General features: G+C 34.9%; 1 protein-coding gene across 3 annotated transcripts in view; it reads right to left on the bottom strand.

Annotated features, from left to right (window-relative positions):
* Positions 1–222: 222 nt before the first annotated feature.
* Positions 223–22561, bottom strand: part of LOC114651554 (uncharacterized) — a 157683-nt gene continuing 135344 nt past the window's right edge. For 2 of the 3 annotated variants that reach the window (XM_051927391.1, XM_051927390.1), the window contains exons 18-26: positions 20959–21117; positions 20604–20759; positions 18405–18572; positions 15243–15413; positions 12954–13121; positions 11813–11995; positions 8027–8194; positions 1349–1432; positions 224–737 (exon numbers count right to left, since the gene is read on the bottom strand). In XM_051927391.1, coding sequence (XP_051783351.1) covers positions 698–737; positions 1349–1432; positions 8027–8194; positions 11813–11995; positions 12954–13121; positions 15243–15413; positions 18405–18572; positions 20604–20759; positions 20959–21117 — 1297 coding nt within the window. In that variant the 3' untranslated portion in view covers positions 224–697. Of the gene's footprint in view, positions 738–1348; positions 1433–8026; positions 8195–11812; positions 11996–12953; positions 13122–15242; positions 15414–18404; positions 18573–20603; positions 20760–20958; positions 21118–22561 lie in introns of all 3 variants that reach the window. The other variant, XM_028801356.2, reaches the window with a different exon arrangement.

A 22561-nucleotide genomic window follows, 5' to 3' on the forward strand; every position in this document is an offset into this window, starting at 1 on the left:
TTTTTAAAATGCGAACATGAAAGAAATTATTAAGGTATTAAAAAGAATACTTTTAGCCATACATTACAAAAAGCAATCTTAACCATTTTACTGTTTTTTGACACTTTGATAAACTATTTTACAGATTCTTTTTTTTTATATTTTATTTTATTAATTTTCATTGTAATCATTCCATACAAATAGATCAATTTATAACCCAACAAAATTGAAGACAAATCAAACCCCACCCCTGAGAAGGAGAGCTTAGCCGAAGAAGAATTGCTTAGGGCTTTTTAATAAGACAACAATAAACAAAAGAAAGGGAGAAATAAATATATATGTAAATAAGAGATGGAGAAGGGGATTAAATGCAGTAATAGTTATTTCTCTTATTCTAAAATAATATTGATTAAATCCTGCCAGGTTTTGAAAAAAAAATTGTACAGATCCTATTTTACAGATTCTAAGCATATATTCATCACTTTAGTTCTGCATTCACTTACAGTGGTCACAATACCCCAGCAGGCAAATTGGTCTGTTTCATTTTCCAAACTTTAAAGTTGAACATAACAAATGTTACTTGTGTCATGTTGGAATACGGTAGGTAAAAGAATAATGCAGTTCCAAAAATTACTTCATTATATCAAGTTTGCAGGGTAAATCCTTAATTTCTGTGCTGACGGAGGGAATGGTTTGAAGAGGAAGTGATGTCTTCTGTTTAGGATTCATTTGTGTTTAAACAATCGGGCTCAGGCTTTCTGTTTGACAAGAAACACATTAATATATACACAATAAAAATAAATATACATCACAATTTATATTCATTTTTACCTCTGATAAAAAGAATTTTGTTAACAATTTTAATGTTTAATTCATCCATCCATCATCCAACCCATTATATCCTAACACAGGGTCATTAATGTGGTGTTCAAAAGCACAAGTGACATAGCAAAAGTGCATTGCTTCTGTCAGGCTCACTAGCCATCTCTGTTTGTTTTGACTCATTGACCTTTTTCAATATGGATGTATAGGATACATCAGCAGCAGCAGTTGTTGTTCTTTTGTTTGTCCAGCACCTCTTGATTTGGCAGTTTCTCTCACTCACCTGCCATACGTCATGACCTTCATGCTAAGAAAACATCCTGTATTAGGGTGTTGGGTTGTTATGGCTACTTTTAAAATTCTACATAATGAAAGGAATTGTGTAAAGTTAATATTATTAACTGTATTGACTTATTTGGCCACTATTAATATATGTTAAGGTTGATTCTACTTACTTAGCATTTTTGTGATTTTTTTTAATGTAAAACAAATTGTTTTGTAACTTAAAATTACATTTATTGATTGATGATTTAAAACAATACCGTACCTTACAATTTTCATTTTACTATATGAAGACAGAATGGAGTTGATATTCTCAGCTGATGCGCTTGTCAAATGCTTACTTGTAATTCTAAAATGAAAAAAGAAGTGTCACATAATGTATCATCCATCTATCCATGGCCCAAACCATCTTATCCTGAACAGGGTCACAGGGATGCTGGAGTTAATCCCAGCAAGCACCAGCTACAAAGCAGCAACAACAACATTTATTTCTATAGAACATTTTCATACAAAGAATATAGCTCAAAGTGCTTTACTAGATGTCAAAGAAAAGGCTGCAAGGAAAAACAAAAGAAATTACAAATAGTTAAGAATAAGGATGAATAAATGACATACCGAAAAAAGTAGACGAGAATAAATCAATACACACTTACTTAACACAGATATACAAGTAACAAAATTAAGTAGAGTTTTTATTTCTAGATTCATTTTTAAGTCTCTAACAATACAGGGTGCCAGTCCATTGCAGGGTGAAGATACACATACTGCACACAAATAATACACGTACTGTACACAAGCAAACGGGCTAATTTAAAAATGATAATTCATTTAATGTCTTTGGACTGTGGAAGCAAACTGGAGCACTCATAGGAAACTCACAAACTCCACATGGGGTGAACCTAGGAAGTGAGCCTCAGCCTACTTGTTGCAGGGCAGCGGTGCTATCAATGTGCCACTGTGATGCTCATAATGTAACATTTCATTTAAAATGCATACAAATAGAAATATTACAAATTAAGTGAATCCACTTACAGTTAAGCCATCACAAGCACTCACCTCTGTACTAAAAAGCAACAGACTCTCCAGGACAATCCATGTGGTCATTTGTAGACATTGACCACTTTACCTAAAAGTTCCCTTGCTCTACCATCAGATTTTTTGTTTTTCAAAATTTTTACAGCCCCTTTTAATTTTTCCAGTTAAGTAGCGTGCTTCTTGAATTTAAAGTTCAAACCAGGCTACTGGACATTTGACAAGTTTAGGTAATTGCAAAGGACACATATGCTGTTTCATCATTCCTATATTCTTTTGTACCAAAACTTTGCAGTAGACCTGACAAACGTGTTCATAATTTGGAGTTTACATTTGCCAGTTTTGACCTTCTAATCACACATCTCTGAAGGACACGCTATTATGGATATATGGGAGAAATAGGAACATTATGTAATTTTTTCAAGTTGTAAGAACCATTAATTTGTTCAAATAAATGCTCTCTTAAATTTTTAAAAGTAAATTTTCTTTATGTTTGTTGAAGGGAGGCATAACATGAGCAGGTCACACTTTACTACTGATTAAAACAAAGAGGAATTTCTTCTTGAAAGAAAATGCCATTATTAAAGGACATGGAAAAGCATGCACAAAAAATGGTCACCTCATCAGACCAATAATCTATTTAATCTAATGCTTCTTTAAATGAAGTTTTTTTGTTATATAAAATGAGATCTGAAAAATATTCTGCCTGTGCAAAGCTTAATTCATGGTTTCAGCTTATAACGATTTTTTGTGCCAAATGAAAAACTAAGGCAAAAAAGTTGAAGAGAACTTCTGACTGTTGTACAGTACTGTTACTTGGAGAGGCCCTTACAGTGTTCACTTTGGTGGAAATGGAGGGCTCAACAACAGCTGAGAGCAACAAGGCCCAAACAATGTGAATTCTGTGACATGTTTTTAATTATCAGTGTGGAGAACTTTACAGAAAATTTTACCTGCACCAAATGCGATAAAATAAAACTAACTGTAATGGACATTGATTCTACACATGAAACTCAATTTTAAGAGAGACATAAAAACTTCAGGACACTTTTAACTCCACAGTTTTAATTGTAGCTGCTGGTATGGGAATACAAAACTCAATGATCCTTACATCAAGTCCCCTGCTTCAAGAGCCATGTGAGGAAACACAGATCGTGGAACATTTTCGACCGGCACATTGACATGGCAGCTCCAGCTGTGGAACGCTCAGCAGACTCCTGCTCCATACCATGCCCGAGGGAATAGCAGTAGAAATGGGTGGGTAACAGAGGCATCAGGGAAGACAGAGGGAGATCCTTTGCATGTCTGGAGCTAAGGCTGGACACCAGTTTACAGCGTTGAGCCCAGAATTGTCCTACGACTACCACTGTTTCGCTGCACCAACTGCTTCATCATTTCTTGCCTGTACTGATGTGATCGTTGATTTCATTGTTCAATGTCAGGTAGAATGTGCTCATTGTTAGTATTGTATCTCTTAAGTTCTGAGCTTTGAGGGCCTGTTATGGGGGTTACACCTCTGCTCGGCATGCTCAAATATTATTACATTTATTTTCTTTACAGGGCTGGGTGGTTGGTTTTTTAAATTTTTTTTTTGATGAGGTAAGTGGGTGGACATTGACATGTGCTGATTTCTTTTACCTTATTCTTTTTTTTTGCTTTTTATTTCTATTTCTTCTTTTTTAAACCTGGATGCGACCTATGTTTAATTTTGTTATTTGCTTTTTGGTAATAGTTATTTTTAGAATAATGAAGAGAAACACCAATGTACTTCTCACACCCACTTATACAGATATATTGATGTCTTTGTGAACCAAAACCTGAAATTTGCACACATTGTTTCCGCCACTGTTTATTGTTCTATGTTTTATGGTCTTTCCTGTGCTGAAATCCCTTCTGTAGCCATTGCACAGTAATAGGTCTTAGCTGTAATATTCCTTAAAACATTTCTTCTAAGATTCCTTTGCATGGTCAAAGCATGAACTTTGGTGCTGGATGACTGTACCAGATGCTAAGCAAGTGCTTTAAAGAAGTTACTTTTAAGTACCAGTCACCAGATGCAGACAGCTTTCAGGGTCTTCCAGTGCTTTTTCTGTCTTTCTCCCAACTTCTTCAAATGTCTCCAAAATCCACTTTGAAATAGTGTTACATGCTGACTGTAGCTTTTGTGATACAAAGCTATGATTTTACTATATGTCTGTCAAAGCTTGTTAGCTAAGTAATTTTCAGACCTCTACTTGAAGTACCTAACTTTTTGTGGTTACCATCCAATACATCCATTAATGCATTAAATTGTACTACTAGCACACCTCCTTCAGCTAATTATTACCTCGATAATCTGAATAGGTGTGATGGGCATGGAATTTAGCAAATACCACAAGGCTGTGTTGTTCGAGTTGTCACACACACAAGATAGCAATGCGTTTTTGAGAAGTATTAATGTTTATTCACATGTTGCATATTACTTTCTCAACAAATAACACTTGCTGCCTAGATAAGTGTTTTTAAATATAGTTTTCTTTTATTCATTACTATATTATTTTACATATATACACAAATAGCAGCAATGAGTTGTATGGCCTAACATCTGTATATAATTAGAAATTCTGTTGGTTTTGGAAGCTACTGGTTTAATGTACTGTATTTGTGTATACTTTTCAAAATGAAGCTTATTTTTTCAACAAATAATACATGCATTACTAATTAATCTAACACACACACGGCTCCTATCCATTAAAACTGCAAATGTTTGCTTCTCTTGAAACAGTAAAATTAAAGCTCTCCAATTAGGTTTAAAGGGTAAGTTAAGCTTACTTATTATACACAGTTCATATACAAGTCCAAACACAAATACATTACCTTTAAGACTCTAATTACAACATCAAAAGGTCATATTTCCCATTTCCTTTTGTTTTATGTTTAACTGTACTCATAAGTTTTTTTTATTGCTTTCAGCATAACAGTAAACAGCTTTTCTCGAAATTCATACTAGAAAAATAATTTGATCTGGTATATGGATGGATGGGTATCAGCTCAACCATTGAATAGAGAAAAGGGAAATTTTCATTGTTTTATGTTTATTCAGTGGTCTATAAACAAACCCAATTCCAAAAAAGCTGGAATGCTCTGTAAAATGTAAATAAAAACAGAATGCAATGATATACAAATCTCATAAACTCACACTTTATTCACAATAGAACATAAAACATATAAAACATACTGTCCCAAATATTGAAAGTGAGAAATGTTGCTATTTCATGAAAAATATTAGCTCATTTTGAATTTGATGGCAGCAACATGCACCAAAAAAGTTGGGGCAGGGGCAACAAAAGGCTGAAAAAGTAAGTGGTACTAAACAGAAACAGCTGGATGAACATTTTGCAACTAATTAGGTTAGTTGGCAACAGGTCAGTAACATGATAGGGTATAAAAAGAGCATCTAAGAGAGGCAGAGGCTGTCAGAAGTAAAGATGAGCAGAGGTTCACTAATCTGTAAAAACTGCTTCTACAAATTGTGGAACAATTTCGGAATAATGTTCCCTAACACAAAAATGAGAAGACTTTGAATATCTCATATTCTACAGTACATAAAATAATCAAAAGATTCCAAGAAACTGGAGAAATCTCTGTGCGCAAGGAACAAGGCCAAAAATCAATACTGGGCCCTCAGGCAGGCCTGATTCTGGTATGGAATTCACTGCACGGGCTCAGAAACACAATTACTGTCTATGAACACAGTTTACCATCCTATCCACAAATGCTGGTTAAATCTCTATTTTTTTTTTCTTTTCCTCTTTATTTCGCCTTATACAATTTCTTGTATTAGGAATTTGGTAGTTTTCGCATACCCCTTGGGGTCAGAGCACAGGGTCAGCCATTGTACAGCGCCCCTGGAGCAATTACAGGTTAAGGGCCTTGCTCAAGGGCCCAGCAGAGCAGTGGCCTTTTTGGCAGTGAGCGGCGTTTCATGATACAGATGGACAATGACCCAAAACATACAGCCAAAGCAACCCAGGAGTTTATTAAAGCAAAGAAGTGGAAAATTCCTGAATGGCCAAGTCAGTTACCTGATCTTAACCCAATTGAGCAGTAATTTCACTTGTTGAAGACTAAACTTCAGACAGAAAGGCCAACAAACAAACAGCAACTGAAAGCCGCTGCAGTAAAGGCCTGGCAAAGTGTTAAAAAGGAGGAAACCCAGCATCTGGTGATATCCATGAGTTCAAGACTTCAGGCTGTCATTGCCAGCAAAGGGTTTTCAACCAAGTATTAGAAATGAACATTTTATTTCCAGTTATTTAATTTGTCCAATTACTTTTGAGCCCCTGAAATGAAGGGATTGTGCTAAATAAATGCTTTAGTTGCCTCACATTTTTATGCAATCGTTTTGTTCACCCCACTGAATTAAAGCTGAAAGTCTGCACTTCAACTGCATCTGAGTTATTTCATTTAAAATTCATTGTGGTAATGTACAGAACCAAAATTAGAAAAAAGTTGTCTCTGTCCAAATATTTATGGACCTAACTGTATATCTATGCTGCCATAGATCTGTTTAATAAAGGACATCTATTGGATTTATTGCAGAAGTGACCTTAGCTGTTATTTAAAATCACCCACTCTAAATACACAATGACAAAGAGAGCAAGACCACTACCTCTGCATAAAACAGAATCACAAAAAACAAGCACAAAAGTACGAAAAAACAAGAAAACTTGTTGCCCTTTATAAACAGGTATAGCTGAAGTAGCTTTTCTACTTGCTCATCTCTCAAGTAAACCAAAAAGCCTCCATCATGGCTCTGACCTGCACCTATCATTGAAACTGCAAACACCAGAACTTACTAAGCCCCCAGCTTGGAGCAGCCTGCCATAAGGCCTGTTATGGGTACAAAGAACTTTAATACAATAAAATACATTTTCATTAAATTGGTTTTAAATTCCGTTTTTAAACACAGCAAGGAATGAGCTTTATAAATATTAAATGACACAAAACAAGAACATAAATGGTATGATTTTCAAACCGATACAGTTACAAGATGACCAAGCATTTAGACAGTTTGAGCCAAAAAAATGCCATAACATGGTAAAGAGCAGCATGATAGATTGTGTATGTGTGTGACAAACACATACACACACACAAAGCGCAATTTTTAGTATCCTACAATGAGAGAAGACTGTTTTATTGTTTTCATAGTTAAGACTTTTTTCCTTCACACCCTACACTGCAATCAGCTGCATTTGACTCAGGTTGGATTTCTGGCCTTCCTTCCACAATCCTTTTCAAATGTGGCTTGTATTAGGTTGTATCTACTCAAAGCATCTCTTTCAAATATATGTTTGTAAGAATATATCTGTAATTTTATTTCATATGTTTATGTGTTTTCAGGGAAGAAGAAAAACTGATTCATAAACATAAGCTGAACAAAACATTGACAATGGCTTCAGTGCTGTCTGTTTGACATTAGGATACTTCTCCAAATAGAACGATAGACAGAATACTTATTTGTTTTATTTCTGTATTCCTTGAGCTTCTGTAAAAGTTAAATTTCTCCTTGGGGCAAATAAAGTACCACATGTATCTATCTCATAAAAGATCAGTAGTAGGCTCTGTGAATTTGCATTTGTACTTGTAAAAAAAAAATCAGTTATTAGTGGAAAGATACCATGCACTCCAACCTATAACTGAATTTACACATGAAGTCTATAACTAGTCTATCCAGCTTTATAATCATTCACACTTTAAAATTACAATTCGGAATTTGTGTTCAAAATATAACAATGTTTTCCTTAGATTTATTTTCATTAATTTCCTAATACGCTAAAAAAACCGCTATTATTATAAATATGATACCTCAGAAACAAATATGATGTTATCAAAGAATGTTAACAAAACAAATCAAAAGAGAAATCCATACCTTAGAAATTTGGGGGTATATTCTTCATTGCTCAATAATCCAATAATTGCTTTTATTGTCTCTTCCCCAAGTGGTCGATATAATTTGATTTTTACAGGTTTATAAGCTGAGATGACAATTTTTAAAATTTCTATTGTGCTACATTCATTAACACCTGACAGTGAAAAACTAGGACAAAATTACAAAAAACACAAGTAAATATAAAACAAAGCAGGGGTATAGAATTGCTTGCAGACATAAGCTATATTTACTAAGCTTTTGCTCTCGAATCACTTGCACAATTTAAAATCACACTTCTTCAATTTTTTGCAGTAGCAAAAGGTCACTAGCACAACCTTACTTATGAATCATTAATAACAGTACATTGACAAATGCAGATTAATGTAAACAAAACACTGAACAGTAAATTAAAAAATATATATCAAGAAGAATATCCACCCCATGGTGCTCAGTAATAGGAAATAAACTCAGAGGAATAAAGTTACAGTAACACAAAAAAAAAATAAAATAAATAAAATGACATAATGTTTCTGCTCCAATCATGCAGTTTTTAACAAGCTACACATAGAACAGTCAATCAGAAATACTGGAGCCAATTGCACCATTAATTTTTGCTGCAGATAGTTCAAGTAGCAGAAGGATGAAAAACCCATAGAAAAACATTTACGAGGGGTAAGATACATGCGATATATTCTGTGCATTTGAAATGGGTATACTGATGATTTTGGTTTTTAGAAGGAGAATTTATGATCTTGTAAATCAGGCCCAAATCAAGAAGAGCAGGCAATGGAAGATCAAATTTCTAGGCTGACTAAGGTGACACATTTATAATACCTAACAGCAGATGTAAAGAAAAAAAAGAGCAGGATGATATAGAAAATGAAGACTGGGAATGTTGTGAAACCCGAAACATTAAAAATATTACGAAGTGTAGCAATACTGCGCTGCACTCAGCTTGGGGACAAGATAGGATTACCTCTTATTTAAAGACTAGTGTTGTAAAAGATATGGAATGTAGGCTTGGGGAGGGATCTAAGTACTTCTAAATTTTTGAGTGACTATGAGATTAGTAGGCCTAACTTAACGGATGCCTGTTTTAACCTAACGGAGGTAAAGGCAAGAAAATGAAGGTATCGGAGATTGACCAGATTAGACTTTACTGACAACTGTGAGGAAGGGCTTCCAGAAGGATCTAGCCAGCTCCAAACAGATCTTGGAGTGATTGCCTAATGGTATATTTCTAGAATAGGACGGGACACACCACCATCAGTCCTGTCATCCAATCAAACTAAGAATTTGATGGAGGGTTTTTGCTATTCCACAGGGATCAAGAAAAAAGGTATCTAATTTCTCATCAGTTGTTAATAGGAGGATAAAGGGGGGATAACACACTAACAAAACTGGACTGTAGGGCAATATTTATATTGATAATAGCTAATTAATATGAAAGGACAAGGACCTGTGGTCCCAGGTGGATAAAGAGTCTTTAGCACTCTTTAAACGGAACCTATAATTTAATGTAGAAATATCATGTAAGAAAGAAAGAACAGACTTAGTCAAATGAATTTTATTACCAGACAGTACTTTGAAAGACTTAAATAAGAACAGGACATAAGGAAAGTCAGAGTGGGTGTTTCAAGGAAAGAGTAAGGTATCATTAATATAAAGTGAAATTTTATTGGGGGGTACTATGTAAAGTAATGGGAAAGGTAATTAGGTTGGAATTATAAATGGAAACAGCTAAAGGCTAGAGACTTAATATAATAGGAATACAGAATATAGGCAGCCTTGACTGACATCTTTATAAATATGGGTTGTGATATCACTGAACTGATGAGCATGACCATGGAGGCAGAGGAATAGAGCATTCTGATTATATTAATATAGCCTTTTACTGAAACCTATCTAATAAAAGACTTGCCAGGGAATATTGTTATTCTTAAAGTCAAAAACCTTGTTGGCATCTAATGAAAATAGACCTTGGGCCCGTGGAAGATTAGAAGCAGTATCAATAATATGCAAAAGACGCCTCGGGTTATCTGCCCTGTGGTGAGCACAAATGAAGCCTGACAGATTTGGGTGAATTAATTTGGAGATTTCTAATAGTGCCAGGAGCTAAGCCAGCAACATAGTATCTGAATTGATCATGGAGGTGGAGCAATTGTTTGAAAAATCAGCAGGCTCTTTGTCTTGTTTTAATTACAGGGTGATCATGGTATTGTTAATGGAATTGTTTAATCTATTGGGGGAGATAATAGTATTAAGCATTTGAAAATGGTGGCACGGTGGCGCAGTGGTAGCGCTGCTGCCTCACAGTTAGGAGACCAGGGTTTGCTTCCTCCCTGCATGGAGTTTGCATGTTCTCCCAGTGTCTGTTGGGGTTACTTTCAGGTGCTCCGGTTTCCTCCCACAGTCCAAAGACATGCAGGTTAGGTGCATTGGCGATTCTAAATTGTCCCTAGTGTGTGTGCTTGGTGTGTGTGTGTATGTGTGTGTGGCCTGCGGTGGGCTGGTACCCTGCCCAGGGTTTGTTTCCTGCCTTGCACCCTGTGTTGGCTGGGATTGGCTCCAGCAGACTCCCGTGACCCTGTAGTTAGGATATAGTTAGTTGGATGGATGGATGGAAATTGATAGTCATTTCCAAAACTGTGAAAGGAGCTCTGGCTGCAACCTGTCTGGGCCCAAAGCTCTTATGGCATGAAAATAATCTAAAGTCTCCTAACATATTTTCTTAATGTTTTGAACTTTGTAGAATCCAGAATCGAAAGCCAATTTTTAATCCTATCACCAAATTTCCATTTATAGGAAAGTAAAAATGGCTCTTTAAAACAATGTTTTTTCTTCAGCATACCTGTATCAATTGAAAGTATTGGTTCTCCACCTCAGAAAATATTTGGCTCTTCAAATACCTTCATTATGGTTGGCATTTAAATACAGTAGCATAGGCCTATGTAACTACATACTAGCATAATACGAAGCTTCTTATGGTCATGCTATGGGTGTAGCACAAAATCGAATTGATGACTTGGACTGCTTTAGATCCTTGTGTTTTCCCAGAAAAAATCAACTGGTTTGTCTTTCAGCACTATGAGCTTGGTTGTAACATGCTGTTTGAGATGTGACGGTTTCATACATTCATTACTAAGAACATCACCACACATGACACATTGCAGACTGGGCTCATCCTCTCACCCACTCCAAAAGAATCCAAACTTGATGTAAATTGATTCATATTTCCTTATTGTTTTTGCATTGTTTGCTATCTGGTGCAATGGAAGCTTCACTGGCATTGCTAATGTTGCCACTAACACTTGTGCTAGATTCACTGTCATTGACTTCAGTTTCTGCTGTGCTGCTCGACGTATTCACTCCACTTCTAATACTTCCCATTTGGAGCCACAATTGCAACATTTTTGAACCAACATTTTTGCTTCCTCCGCTTGCCATCAGGGCTTCTCAACCATTTAAGCTAATTCTCCAAACAGTTAGGCTCGTTCATATAATCTTTATTAAAAAAAATCTAAAAAGCTTTTTAAAACATCTCGGAGACTCCCAGTGTACCACAGTTTGAGAAGTACTACTTTAAGCAAACAGTGGGTAGTAACAAAGTCTTAAATATCAAAAACTATACAGTGTGAAAATGCATTGCTTTTAATTAAGTTGATTACATTGTACTTTACATGTCTGCTAGTGTAAGCCTTGCTTTTGACCTACTGTGTATCTTGTGCACATTTGACACACTTAGTGAGAGTGCTTTGTAAAGTAAAAAAATTGAATTATAGGTACCTTGCTTCAGAGCTGCCAGCTCCATACTTCAGAGATATCCAGCTTTTGTCTAAATGATCAACCACATAATCAGAAACTTCAAGTTCTGCTAGTTCCCAGCTCATGTTTTTCATTTGACAGTCTGAAGCCAAAAGGGTGCAGATATTTAACATTGATGTGCCATTTAGGATAAAACTGCCCATCCTACATTTTAAAAATAAACAGGCATTACTAAAAAAAATCTTGCCATTCAGGTCAAGGTTAATGCTTTTTTACAGGTCAGCAGCACTGCAGTTAGTAATTGTTCTTCCACACATTACAGTACTTTCTAAATGTTTTCCTCATGATGCTTTGTAATCCCCAGTCAAACCACTGCTTTTCTTGTTTAAAATTTTTCTGTAATTTACCCAAACTATTTCTTTTCTAGGCATTAAATCTAAATGTACATACTGTAACTACAGTTTATTTAATATCCTATTCTCTTCTTGAATTTCTTTCAAACACTAACTCTTATAATGTCTGAGACCTGTAGTTTGAATACGGTCTAACAAAGAATTAAGAACGCTTGCATTATGAAGTGTTAATTAAAATTTTTTTATAGCTCAGAGAGAATGAGGATATTGAACCAAAACAGTTGTTTTCTTAGCGGCATAGAGAAGACTTAGATCAAGTAGCCTTGTGTTTCAATTTGGTGAAAAATAATCTGTTAATATACCTCTTTGTTGTAGACAAAGGTAATCACAATTTTACCATGATGACAGTTGCCAAGTATGCCTCCCTACTCAGTTGTTCAAGAAGGGGAAATACTTTGAGGCTGCACAGACTTATACTATGACATGTCTTTGTTTCTTACATGTACTTGTTACTTGACTGTGTTAATTTTTGTTTAGTTGCTAAGAACCCACACAGCTATTTATTGCATGTATTTATCTTTTTTAAATTAAGGTCCAAGACTCACACCTGTTGCATAACATATTCTTTATTAAAGAGGCTTTAGCACGTTAAAATGCAGAAAGATCTGTTAATGATTTTAATGTAATTTTGTGAACTACAGCATATTACAAATAATGAAGTAAATCAACATCATTCTAAACATTATGAAAACATAAAAGCTGACAGCTCTGCACTAATTAAATTTAACAGCAAGAAAAGAAACATTTACCTTAGGTGGCTAGGAGCATAATTCGCAGCTTTCAGAATTTCATAGATTACATTGAACATTTTTTCACCAACTGAATCAGATAGGTCTATTTCTGTGGGTTTATATTTTGGAAGTATTTGTTTGCAGAATTCCATCACTTCAGACTCAATTGTGCTGCAGATTGAAAATCTAAAAGCAATAAAGTAAAACAAACAGGCATGGTTATAGCCAAAGTGATTACTGTACTGTTAGTGTCAAGTCTTTCAGGTGCACCATCCTAACATCTGTTGGTTTTTCCACTTGTATTCAGAAAATGTGAAACTACAGCACAGAGACAATGGCCTGTGTCCACAATATAGTGTCCATCAGTTGTTTCAGATTAGCCATTGGTGAATTTCTATTCTGAAGAATGTGTACCCTCTTAATACACAGTTTAGTATATACTTGCTTAATAATAATTTCCCTGTCATTTTTCTAGTCTTTTCTGGCATTTTGGCATGTAAAACATAATGCTGCTGTCCATAACATGCAGAAATACATACCATCAGCAAGGGTGATCAGATTTCCTGCAGTATTTAAACACTTATCTACTATAATGAAGGGAGCCACTTCATGCCATAAAAATATACCAGAAAACATTACCCTGCCACCACTAGATATATTTTTTAAATCCAGCAGTTTGCAACAGCAAAAAAACAAGGTTGGCTATGCCAGGCAATGAGTTAATCTTTCACATTTCAGTTTTTCAGCTCTTTAACCAAATGCATCTTCATCCTTCTGTTTTTCACTAATAGGAGTGAAGCATGCTTAGTTGCCAACTGCCACACCTGGAGTTGTGTTTTCTGATATGCCTCTTTGAGCACCAATCTTCTGTTAATTGGGCAAGTATAGCTTGTACATTATCTGCAAACTCATATTACTTACTTTAAAATGTCTATTTTTAACCATAGCACTACTACTGGATGAATGACTTGTCAAAGGAACCCTGTTCCTGGTCAGCTTCTGAGAAAGCTGTGCAACAAAACCAAAGAAGAACTGGTGATCCTGAGAGATGATGTGTCCATTGCAAAATGCTATGTAGCCTTCAATTCAACCTGAAACTTTAGTTTGGCAGTTTCTCTTTGAATTACACAAGCACACCCAATTGTACTTATAGATTTTAAAACTGAATGTCATTTAATACAGTCACTGATTGAGCAGTCAATTACATGGTAAGATCAAGCATGCCTAACAGAATGGCTACTCTGTGCCTATCAACGTTCTTAGTAAACTGACACAAAGTGTTGCACAGAATGTCACATAAAAATTAAAGTAATAAAATAAACTAAAGTAACGTAATACTCCAGTAGTACTAGAAAAGAAGCTACAGAAATAAAACATTGATAAGTCCAAACATCATTGATATACCCATGAGGGGAATCTGGACATTAAACATGCCTGTAAATATAAACATGTTTTCATTTTTCATAACAGATAAGTGCAATTAACATAAAGACAGTGAAAGAGAGTATTAAGTTTCAAACTATATCTCTCAATAATTGCATGTAATGTCTTGAGGGACACTTTGTTCAAGTTCAGAATGGCAGAGTAGTATTGTCTCATTTCTGTACAAGTACATAATAGCCTAGCAAATTTTTTATGCAACAGAATAATATGGTCAAATGTATCAAAACATCTGCACAGAATAACTGTAGCCTTTACTTCAGAATAACACTGACAACATTATTTGACATTGCTTCTTTATTATGACCACTTGCAAGCCAAACTAAGACTTTTCAATTAAGTTGTAATGACTAAAGTGACACTGAAACTGTGTAGCAACCACTTTTTCAAGAACTTTGGAAATAAAGGTACATTTAAAATTGATTTATACTTATTAAGTACAGTATTTTAGTATGATTCAAAACACATTCTTCATATAAACCACTCTATTAATTATAATATAAAACTTAAATTTTCCATCCTGCTTTCTATGAAGACTTCACAAGGTTGTATTCCTTTCTTTTTGGGTACATATGTGCAATTTTCAAAACCTAGTTGAAATTCACTATAACTTTAAGAATCAATAACTTCTCTTGGTCTATAATTTTATGTTTCAAAAGTTGGTCTATTCAGGCATCATGAGTATTGCTAAGTTACAAAGAAACTCCTTCAAAAAACAATCATGAAGATTGTTTTCTCCTTTTTTCCTTTCCAAGAAAATGTTTCAACTTTGCAAGGTCTTAATCAGTAAATTTAGTCAGTAAATCTTCCTCCCTATATACTTTGATCACTAATGTTTGAATCAAAAAGCGTTTTTCAACACATTACCTCAATTTTGATCCTTCAGCTTCATAATCAAATGTAATTCCTGACAAATCAAATAAATCATCAACATCATGATTAGATATTTCCCAGTTCATACTTTCGAATTTGTTTTCTGCCAGAAGAAGACTGCAAATATTTTCTGTGGACAAATTACTCATGCTGCCACTATTTATCCTGAAGCAGGAAAATAAAAATATTTCAATACAGTTTGAGACTCTAGACATAAGCCTGCCCTGCTACATATGTAGAAAGCTTATTAATTAAAAAAAGAAAAAAAAAAACACAATGTTATTTTCATGAAAGTACTTGTAGTTGTCTTCATTTAATATAATGCATTGCAACAGGTGAGCACAACCTTTGTGTTTCCCCAACAAGTAAAAATACTCCCAAAAATCCAAAGATATGAAATTAAATATTTTATTATTACCACAATGACTCCAGCAAGTTTAATATTGATATAAAACAAGTTATTACAACAAAATCAAATTGAAACCAAACATCTTTGCTCATCAGTTTCGTGCTTCTTAAGTACTACAAAATACTGCTCCTCTCATATCTACTATTTCTCAAATATGGCCTGACGGACTTTATTACTTTCTTTAAGTGTTTATTTCTGGCCAGAGACTCAAAAAACATCTAGGTTGGAGGCAGGTTTATAAAATCTTGTGGCCAATTTTGGCAGTCACTAAAATTGAGGCACCCTAATGGAATCAGTCTTCTAAGGCATCATTTTGACTGCTTTCCCTCTGTTCTGAACCACAGGGCCCAGCTTCCCAGCCAGAGGAGTTTTCTCTGGTGCCATTCCTCCCCGGCTTCTCTTTTTATCTCTCTGTCCTCCCATCTCTCCATGTGCCCTTAGAATATTTAGTTCTAGGGTGTAATCCACAGTGAAGACATGTTGATCCTTGTCTAACTAACACTGGAATGTAAATGTGTTCATTGATTGTTACAGACTGGCAGTTCCTGATCCTGTTCCGTGCCAATACAGGTGTCACTATGGCTTTTGACAGCACTTTGTCACCCCCTTATAACAGCATGCTGCCAGGGGTCATCATCTGGGGCTCTTACCCAACTCCAATAGTACACATGATCCACTAGTAATCCGGTAAGTTGGGACATCAATCAGAAGAAGGTGGTCACATTTGTTGACATCACCGCTGTCTGGGAAGACAAGCTTGGGTTAGCTGGGAAGACAGAGAGATAGTCACAAGGGACTTGCAGAGAAGCCTAACCCGATGCCTTGAGATCTCTTGGGATGTTAAAGTATTTATTGTTGATTTTTAAACTCATCAAATGCATCGATTTTTATAATGGATTATTTATGGACTGCACTGCACTTTATTGTTTGGATTTGGTTTAATTAAACATGTACTATGCACTGTTGGACAATGTGAACCTGGATGTTCATCACTGTGCTCATCCTTGGTTTACAAACTACTAGGGTGTCATGTGCACTACTTTGAGTTGGGTGAGAACCTCGGATAATGAATCCTGACCATATGTTGGAAACAATGGGATTAGCTAGTGGCACTGAGGAATGAAAACAGAATGAGGATTTGGTACTGTAACTTTGCCAGTGGAACCATGCACCCAAGCTGAAAGAGAATTTTTGAATATTAAAAATTTTGCATCTTTTAATGGATTATTTATTTATTGATTGCTTTGCCTTTTTTTGCAAGATTCCTTTTCTTTTATGTCCTGCTTTACAAAGGGGCTTGGGTTTTGTTTTCAAGTGCGTTTTTACAGTGCTTTTAGTGTTTTCAGAGCAGGTGTGTTTTGGATACAGCATGAACCTGGGCTACCAGTTGCTCTATGACATATTGCTACCATGCAGACGGTGGCTTCAGGAGGGAGGTGTGTGATAAATAGAGGTCCATGGCAGTGCAAGTTTTATAATATGTTTGGGGTGATGCATAGGTGAGTGGCAGCGATGCAGAGTGGTTCTAAGGTGTAGGTGAGGCATTGGCTAAACATTCACATGTGGACATGGATGGCAACCTGTTGCTTTATTAGTGCCCTGGGGATTATGATTGTGGCACCTGTATCACAAATGTGGCTTAAAAGGAGCTTGTACATGATATTGAGAGATGAATCCTTAGGAAGGGAAACCAGAGGCAAGATTTGGTGGATGTGTGAGCAAGTAATTGAACGCCAAAGTGAGAAGGTAGTATGTTCAGGCTGATGTGAGGGAGTAAAGCAATGGTGCTTCATTGGGGGTCTCCCTGCTGAACAACTGTGTTGGAACAGGGACCAGGATCAAAGCCTCTCAGGGAACCATAAAGCACTGAGTAAGCATGAAGGATGACAGAGGTCTGGATCCATGAGGTTTGGCAGACGGTAATGAAAGTTTGTAGGACGAAAGATGGAAGAAAGCGACTACAGCTGTCGGTGTCTCTGCTAGCTGGGAAGACCTGCTGGGGAGACAGAGTGAGGGCCGTAATGAACTAATGGGTGATCGCCACTGGGGACCTGATTTCCAGAGTGGATTTTAAGTATATTATTGTAGTTTTTAACCTGCACAAGTATTTATTTGTATTTGAAGATTTTCACTTTGCACAAGTTGCACTTTGGGATTTTGAACCCTGATTTTATTGGAATAAAAGAATTTGCACCATTTAGTACCATCTCTCTTGTGTTAAGTGTCCTCATTGCACTGGCTCATCTCAGTTTATGACTATCGGCAGTCTGATTTCAAGAGGGACTTGGCAGCTGCTGCCAACCCAGACTGTCACACATGCAGATAATCAGAGCATGCAGTACAAATGATTGATCAGTTTAAAAACATATGGAAGTTAACATTTAATCAATCACCTTGTATTTTACATAGTGCGTATTATAGTGCAAACCACCACAAGTCTCTGAACAAAGCAAACAAAGTATCAAGATCAAGTATAACACACAATCTTTGTCTTGCAAATTTTAAAGAAAGAAATGTTTAAGAGGCTACCAAGTAAACACAAACCTACAGTAGACTTACAAGATGTGGTGACAATACATTAGTAGAGAAGACTAAGAATCAGTAAACTCAGTTACAGAAGAGTCAGTTACAGACTAAGGGGAATTGTTAAATATTGAACAAAAAAGAGAGCAACATAATTAACAAGGAATTTTGAACTAATAATGCTGCAGACAGCAGTATACAAAATAAATAAATAAAACAGTTACCTTATGCTATTAGGTATGTAGTCTTCATTTTTTAGTGTTTCAATGAAGAATGTGACTGTCTCTTCACTAAACTGACCAGACAGGTTGATGTCTTCAGGTTTATTTTTAGAGATTACCATCATGAAGATTTCCATTGCAGTGTCTTCAAAGACACCGGACAACAACAGACTGATAATGAAAAAGCAATGTATAGTGATTTTATTGAAATGCTCAACATTTTTTTTGTCAGCTTGATTGTCACTTAGTTTGCTGACGCATAGAGCATGTGCTACATGAATAATATTATCCTTTTCAGTGATTTGGAAGAAATTGTGCTGGTTTTTATTTTTATACAAGTTTCATTTTATTTGCAGATTTTCCTGCTAAGGGGCCATGAGGTGTAATTTTACACCTTTTTCCCCATTTAGAATGTTTTTTTCTGTTGTGTTTTTACAGCAGCATGGGAACAAATTTGAACATCTACCTGTAAGTAAAAGTATCTGAAAAGATTTTGGAGTTACTTTAAAATACATGAAAAGTGTCTAAGACCCCCAACAGGACAATAAGTAAAGGATTTGTTAGGCATTATGCTGTTCAATGTAAAAAATTAAGGGCAAACCTGTAGAAAGAAGACAGTTGATAAAGAATAAATACTTGATAAATCAAATACTATACACTTGACACATTCATGTAATTTCCTTATTAACACTAATGGAAATCACCAGACACTGAAGAAAATTGATCTGAAGGCAACCACCTATCAGTTCACTTTTATAAATTTGTAGCAAGTAGGATAAATGGAGAGTATGTGCTGGTGAGGCTTGTCTTTAAGACTTCCTCATCAGAGTGAAAAGCTGGTCTAAATCAGTTCTTCGGTTTACTTATGGATTCACAGAAGCAGTATCTTTTACCTGAGTTAAGCTAATACAGACTGTTCTTTGCACATAAAAATAAAATAAAGGCAGATGAAAGCTTGGCTTGAAAGAAAATATTTGCATATGAAAGCATGGAAAGAAATAAAAATAGAAAAAGAAGAAAATTAACAAAAATTAAGAAGCATTTGAAAGTTAATTCACTGCAGACAGTCTTTTAGTAGGTTGTAAAGATGCAAGAGCAGCAGACCCATAACTGTGAAAGATACAGCTAATCCTGAACATCAAGTAGAGTCACTGAGCTTGAGGAAATTGGGAAGACTATAATAGAGAACTGGAAGAACTTGTTCAGATTCCCCTTAGACAGATAGTTCTTTGGTTATCAACAAATTATGTAAGTGCTGGAAGGGTAGATGTGCAATTTTTGCCTATCATCAATTTCAAAATAAAAAACAGTTTTTTCAAGTTATTCTAACAGACAATGTGTTTCTTTAAAATATAGTACCATTTTAATGTTTAAATTCAGTCGTTAATTTTATGTTTATCATTCCTCTTTGACACCTGAATATCTCTTCTGGTTAATTAAAAAAAGCTTTTTGAAGATAACAGGTATCAAACTATACTATTAAAACAGTGAGAATAATAATACCTGCAATCGGTAAAGTGATTCTGGTAAGGATTCACTATACTACTGTACCTTTATAGTGGCGGAGGGCTGTAGCAAGTCTAAACCTGTTTGAATTCATTCATAATTTATTTTCACCATGGAATGCACCTGCACTACTCTATTTACACCAATTATTTGAAATTACTGACCACCCTACATCTACATTTTTGTGTAGTTCTGGTAAATAGAGGCACAGCTTGGTACATATTGTTTGGCATATTCTGTCACATTTGAATCTGATACTTTCACATATTTCTTTATTGCTATTGTTTAATAACAATACTTTATTCAGTAATATGTGTTTGATTTCCTAAATTATTGTATCATGCATTGTGTTGTCACTTTATGTTGGACACTTTTGAATCAGTTGTACTACCGGCAGCAGGTACATTTTGTTTTGCTGTAAAAGATAATAATAAATAGAGTAAAAGTAATAAAGTAATTTCGTTGTGTTACACAATGACAATAAAGTGCTTGAACTGAACTATTTTTTTGTTCTAATAGAATCCAATTTTTTTCTTTCAAATCTTAATTCTTATCAATTACCAGTATAAATTATTTCTGAAATTCAATTAAATGTGTACTTACATATTTTCATCTATTGAGAATGAATAGTTGATGTTTTAGTTCATTCAAGAATAAAGGAACAGATGTAAAGTTAATGATTAAAACATACTTTACCTAGATTTTGAGGTTCCAGCTTCATATTTTAACGTGCTATTTATCTCCATGTCAAAAAAAGACAATTCCAAATTTACATTTTTCAGTGTGATGTGTGAAGTCAGAATGTCACAGATATCCACAGCTATGCTTACACTCAGGACATCACTCTCTAATCTAATGTGAAACACCACAAGAATCATGTGAATAAGCCAATCAAAATGACACAGAAATTACAAATACAGTACCACTATGCAGTCTGACCATGTTTATGTTGCACACAAAAATCTATACGCTTATCTAGAAATATTGAATATAGAATATAAAGAATTTATTTAACTGTATTTGAATATGTATAAATGGATAGTACAATTACCTTAGACAGGCAGGAGTGTAACCGTAATCTTCTGGAATTTTAATGATGCTCTCTACGGTCACTTGATCAAAATCACCTGACAGACTGATGTTTTTGGGTTTATACTTTGAGATTATTTGCTGGTAGTTACATATCACATTAGAGTAATCGATTGAAAACCTTTCAAAAGAAACAAAATATATAGAAAATAACAGTATAACTTAACACTGTATATGCTAGCATAATAGGTTGTACAAAGAATATCTTAATACAATAGTAATGTATAAATTTACACTTTCCAGGTGAGAACCAGGGCAATGTGCTGGAGGAAAGAAAGTGAGGCACTGAATTTAAATCAAAGGGATAAGAAGCTTCAGGAGTGTGATTGTAATTGTCTTGTGTGTTGGTTATTATTTTACCTCTGCAGCAAAACATTTTGGATTAGATAGATAGATAGATAGATAGATAGATAGATAGATAGATAGATAGATAGATAGATAGATAGATAGATAGATAGATAGATAGATAGATAGATAGATAGATAGATAGATAGATAGATAGATAGATAGATAGATAGATAGATTAGAACTACCCATGCCCATTGGATTAGAGTTTTCACTGGATTTGTGTTCATGTCCTATGACTGCTTATTCATGCGGTTTTGTCTGAGTCAGACCCATCTTTGTTTCAACCAATCTTCTACAGATCATGTCAGAATAAACTTCATTACGGTAGGACAAAACTTTACGTTATATTTAAGAGGGGTGTAATGTATACTTTACATTATATATACACACACATTATATTCAGGGAATTTCTTTTCACTCATCATCACCATTCACATCTGTGAAACTGGACTACTGTATGTTTTTGGACTTTGTTGTGAGAGCTTATCGTTTAGTACCAGTGTTTTGTAGGAATGCTTTTATTCTGTGTTTAGCTAATTAATTATCGCTGTGAAGATATTTGTGTGGGTTTGTGAGTGCATGTTATTTGGTTACTTGTTTCTGTATTCATTATTTATTTAATACATTCTTTATCATTGATTTACTTACTTGCTGTGTAATGTGTCTCTATGTGTGAACATGTGCAAGCTGAGTCAACTGAGTCAAGCTGGATCTATAGCACAATTCAGTGTAGAATATCTATTGTTGTTTTCTTCACATATATGTTTAAAAATATTAGATTTGCTTAAATGGTCATTCTAAATTGGTTTAGAACAATATTGCACACATGCATTGTACGTTTTAAAAAATTTAATCACTTTTATTATTAATGTTTTGCTAAACTCTAACGTGGTGTAAACATTGTAATTATGTTGTATATTTTGTTTCATGAATGTAAGCGAAAAACAATTTTCAATTAAAATAAATCTTAATGATTTTAATTTTGTTGACATGTTAAATGGTTCCCACAGACCCGAGCACAATGTAAATGTTAATAGTGTATTTCACAGAAACGATCCGTATTGTTTAGTTAAATGTATGACACAACCTGATGGCAGAAACCCTCCAAACTTCACAATGATGCGTATTATTTAGTTTGATGTACTGTTTTTCCTTCTTATTTTTATTGGTTAATTTTTTAATGGGTCCTTGACCCAAAGTTACTTTTCGGGCTTTGC

The sequence above is a fragment of the Erpetoichthys calabaricus genome, chromosome 5 (genome assembly GCF_900747795.2).
Source record: "Erpetoichthys calabaricus chromosome 5, fErpCal1.3, whole genome shotgun sequence".
Lineage (NCBI taxonomy): Eukaryota > Metazoa > Chordata > Cladistia > Polypteriformes > Polypteridae > Erpetoichthys > Erpetoichthys calabaricus.